The sequence below is a fragment of the Marmota monax genome, unplaced genomic scaffold (assembly GCF_021218885.2).
Source record: "Marmota monax isolate L192 unplaced genomic scaffold, Marmota_monax_Labrador192_F-V1.1 WCK01_AAM20220418_F8-fsc00260, whole genome shotgun sequence".
Lineage (NCBI taxonomy): Eukaryota > Metazoa > Chordata > Mammalia > Rodentia > Sciuridae > Marmota > Marmota monax.
Genome location: NW_026694062.1, coordinates 1160003 through 1165064, shown reverse-complemented (window position 1 = coordinate 1165064; position 5062 = coordinate 1160003). Strand labels below are relative to the sequence as shown.

General features: G+C 38.3%; 1 protein-coding gene across 1 annotated transcript; it reads left to right on the top strand.

Moving 5' to 3' along the window:
* The first annotated feature begins 2017 nt into the window (after nt 1-2017).
* Nucleotides 2018-3019, top strand: Cldn34 (claudin 34). Its single transcript, XM_046464259.2, has one exon. It carries the CDS (start codon nt 2246-2248, stop codon nt 2885-2887), a length of 642 nt encoding a protein of 213 aa, XP_046320215.1. The 5' UTR covers nt 2018-2245; the 3' UTR covers nt 2888-3019.
* Nucleotides 3020-5062: the final 2043 nt, after the last annotated feature.

Sequence of the window (5062 nt, the reverse complement as noted above, 5' to 3'; positions counted from 1 at the left end):
GCTACCGCTGAGCCATAACCCCAGCCCACTTGACAACTTTTTAATGAAGTATTTTTATTGTATTCTTATTTCAAAATAATCATGCTCATGACAGACATATCTAAAAGTACTGAATATCTACGCAGTATTAAAAATCATAATCTTAGACTGTGGAAATAGCACAGTTGGTAGAGTGCTAGGCTAACATGCACTATGCCCCAAGTTCAATTCCCAGCATGACATAAGTAAATATTTTAAAAATCATAATCTGAGTGTCATAAACACTATCAAGTGAAAAAACCAGTCCACACCTGAATGCCTACCACATGGTTCCCATTTTGAAAAACAGGCAAAATTATTAAAATGGTTAGGATGCATACTGAAGTGATACAACTATAAAGAAAAGCAAAGAAATGGTAAATGGATGGAGTTGTAGAACATCATGAAAGTGAAGAAAGCCAATCCCCAAAAACCAAAGGCTGAATGTTTTCACTGATAAGTGGATTCTGATCCCTAATGGGGATGGGAGGTGGAGCGTGGGAGTTCCATTGGAGGAACTTTAGATAGGGCAAAGGGGAGGCAGGAGAAGGGAGGGGGCGTGGGGGTAGGAATGAGATGGACATCATTGCCTTAAGTACATGTATAAAGACATGAATGGTGTGACTCTACTTTGTGCACACAGAGACATGAAAAATTGTGCTCTATATGTGTAATATGAATTGAAATATATTCTATTGTCATGTATAACAAATTAGAACAAATTAATTTTAAAAAAATAGAAGGAAGTGGTATATTACATAACTTTATCAGAGTGGTAGCTATATGGCTGTTTTCCAAGTGATAAGTCATTAAGGTATGCATTTAGATTTTGTGTGCTTTTCCATATATTTGCAATGCTTCACAACACCAATAGCTTTAAAAACCCCTCATAATCCTTGAAATCCTTTAAAAATTTCTCTTAGTAACAGCATATAGCCTTCCAGTGGTGTAATTCATGTCTATGATTATATTAAAACTACTATTTTGTAACATGCTGTTGGTGTATTGTGAGCATCTTCCTTTTGGTCACATAAAATGACTAGAATGGCTATAATCAAAAACTCTACAAATACCAAATATGGGAGAAGACATGAATAAACTGGAACCTTCATACATTGTTAGTGGGAGCATAATGGTGCAGCCAATACCTTAATCATTTCTAATGAAAAGTTACATACACAATTACATATGACCCGCCAATTCTACTCCTCAGCATCTACCCAAAAGAAATGAAAATATGTGCATAGTTTTATATATGCATGTTTACAGTAACATTAAGACAGGCAAAACATGGAACCCGTTTTTAGGGAATTCAATCTAAATTCAATTTAATCTAAATTCTAATTTAAATTCTAAAAATGACGAATGAGTGAACAAATTATGGTATGTCCATGCAAAGGAATACTACTGGATACTAAAAAGTGATACACTTACACATGCTATAGCAGGGTGAACCTTGAAAACACTGTGCTAAATGAAAAAAGCCAAGTACAAAATATTATAACTTGTATGATTCCACTGATTTTTTAAAATTTATTTTCAGATACTGATGGACCTTTATTTTATTCATTTGTTTATATGTAGTGCTGATTATCGAACCCAGTGCCTCACACATGCTAGACAAGCACTCTACCATTGAGCCACAACACCAGCCCCTCCACTGATAGGGTTTTTTTTTTTTTTTTTAGTTGAAGATGGACACAATACCTTTACTTTATTTGTTTATTTTTATGTGATGCTGGGAATCGAACTCAGTGCCTCACGCATGCTAGGCAAGCGTTGTACCACTGAGCCACAACCCCAGCCCTCCGAGAGTTTTAATGTTGGCACATAGCTCGATAGAGTGGCTGGAAGCATAAATGATTTAACTAATTGTTAGACATAAAGTAGTTTCCTGTTTTTCAGTATTACAAAGAATGCTGTACTGACCATATCTGTGAATAATGTTTTGGCCAGACTTGATTATGACTTTGAACCAATGCTCAGAAGTGGAACTGATTGGGGGTTTGTATATTTTAAAGCTCTGGGCAAATGTTGCCACATAGCCCTAAACAAAGTTTGCTCAACCTGCACTCCCAGCAGCTGATTGAGAGGGAAAATGCCTCCTTTCTTGAATATATTCCTTCTGTCTGAGTACTGTTCCCCCATAGGGGGCTATCCTAGCCAGAGGATCCTACACTCATGATGCCCTGTATTTGTTTGCAGTTGAACTATATATGCTGTTGCCATGGTCTGGCTCGTCAGTAGTGCCAATTGCCAAGTAGCGGGCTTTGCTATTGCCACTGTAGGATGGATCCTGTCTGGCATTTCCATGGGCCTCGTGGAGTGGCGAATGTGGTACATGAACCACCCCCTTCTCGCCTCCTCTTGTGTTACCTGTGTGGGAATGTGGAGAGTATGCATTTACAACCATGAAAGTAACACCAGCAAAACCAAAATGTGTTACCCATACACCTACCATGATGACTTCCTTCCTCCACCCAACATTTGTGTTGGTCAGCACCTCTTGCTGGCTGCCAACATCCTGGGGCTCTTGGGGAAAGCCTTTATCGTCCTTGCCCTGAGGAATGTGTACATGGGAATCCTTCAGAAGAACGTTACCTGCAATCCATTCGTTGCTTCAGGAATTCTGAACATCACTGCTAGCGGCTGTATCTTAATTGTTGTGCTCTGGAATTACTATTCCATCATAAGCATGGAGGGGATTGAATTCCCTTCATCTTTCCATGTGCCCTTCAAGCCAGATGTTCAGGAAGTTGGGAGTGCCCTTATAGTGGCAACACTAGCTGCCTTCCTGTTGTTGTTAAGTGGGATAATTTTCCTTTCTTACACTTTCCCCCTGGACATCCAAGTGCATCCTGAGGTTTGAAAAATGAATTTCCAAGTTGTGTGGACTTTGCAAATCCATTATTTCCAGAAGGTTATGGGAAGTATTATCTGAATGTTCTACAAAGCATTCCAAGGACTCAAGACCATGGGAAAAGTGATTCGGGACAGATAGAAGCCAACTGACTCCTTTCATTATCTTTTGCATCTGAATTTGGTTCATTGATTGGTTGTTTGGATTAGGAACTTTCATTAAAATAAATCTTGCCTACCTTCCAGTCTTATGGGTCTGGATTTTAGTTATTACAGCCTACTATAAACTTTGTGTATAGAAATAAGAGTGAGTATGTTGAAACTTCTCACATCTCACTCTGAAACTTCTAAAAACAAAAGTGGACCTTATTCCTTCTCTATTGTCATGATAAAAACATCTCTCTACCCTATAAAGTTTTCCAAAATGGACAAAAGTAGAGACATAATTAGTTTATAGGGAAGCTCTACACACCCATCACCAGACTGAACAGTTCTAAAGTTCTGCCATATTAGTTCTACTTTATTCCTCCTGAATATTTTAAAGTAAACCTCAGATATCATATCTTTCAATACAGTTCTCTTAAAAACTGACATTTCCTTACATTACTTAATGAGGGGAAAGCCTGATTCCTCTCGTAAACTTCCTAATCAAAATCCACCCATTCCTAATGATTCAGCTCTGGGCTGTCCCCATTGAATCAATTATCACATTGAGGATTCCAAGTGGTCACTTGCTAATGTGAACATTCTTGCCAGAGTTATTAGCTTGGAAGCTTTTGTAAAGAGTAAATGGCTCATCAAATACAGCCTTTGGGTTACTCTGAAATTCAGTGCATACAGAAGAAGCAAGGGAGGGCTGGGATGTAGCTCAGTAGTATAGTGCTGTCTAGCATGCCTGAGACCCTGGTTCCATCCCCAGTACTGGGGGAAGGCAAGAAAGACTTTCATGGGAAAAATAATTTTCTTCCTTTGCGATGTACATACATCATTTATCTATCAATGAACATTTGAATTGTGATCACTTTTCCATTACTGTGAATAATGCTATGATCATAACTGTGCATATATCCAAGAAACCTGCCTGGAAATTTTGAAGCACATGCCAGTAAGTTGGCTTGTTGGGTCACATGTTTAATCTAGATTTTTGAGGAATCACTGTCCAATTTTCACGTAGCTGCACCCATTTTGTATTACCACCAGCAATACACAGGAATCAAATTTCTCTACAACTTCACTGTACTTTTAAATTTTGGATAGAAGTATGGCACTGTAAAATGTCTCCATGCAAGCTGAGATAAAGAGATAAGGAGGTGAGTTTTTTTTTTTTCCTCCAATATGCTTCTATCACTATGGAGTACTTTCATTTTCACAGGACATTGAATGGACTGTTTTTATAATTGACATAGGGCTTATCTGTTTGTTGATACGCTTCATGAGAAAAAAAATCCTATTCCCCATGAATAGAGCCAAAATGTACTTTGTCTAACTGTGAGGGCTGTAGAGACTGCACTTCCACATAAATCTATGCAACTTATTGAATATACATGAGCATCTTATTCAACAACATTTTGCTCCATTCCCTCAACTCTAAAACAAAGAACATAATGTAAGGCTATCATATGAATACATGGGGATGTATTAATATTTGCAAGTGTTTGGGGCCTGTCCTATCCAAAGGATGGAGTGATTATGTAAAGACTATTGTGTTGTAGCCAGGAATTTGTTAGTGTTTGTTTAGAGTCCCAAATTCTATCTAACGACTCTTCTTTTCTTGTAGGTGGTTCATCTCTTTTGTGTAACTTTTCATTCTGGCTGGATATTCCCCTTCCCTGATTAACATTTCCTGCTTCTCCAAAGAACATCTGTTATCCAAACATCTTCCAAATGTGTGAATTCACCTACAAAACACATGGGTAAATTTTAAATAAGTTATACAAGCTTATTGAAATTTGGCCTTTGGTAAAAACATGTCCCACACCCTGTTGTCAGATATGGAAAGCAGGGCTGGGGATGTGGCTCAAGCGGTAGCGCACTCGCCTGGCATGCCTGCGGCCCGGGTTCGATCCTCAGCACCACATACAAAGATGTTGTGTCCGCCGAAAACTAAAATAAATAAATATTAAAAAAAAAAAAGATATGGAAAGCACCAAACCTTCCCCAAGCTAGCACATTTCCCTGGCAGCTA

Bases quoted from the DNA above. Each gene is read 5' to 3' on its own strand.
- Cldn34 (XM_046464259.2), top strand. From the start codon at position 2,246: ATGGTCTGGCTCGTCAGTAGTGCCAATTGCCAAGTAGCGGGCTTTGCT.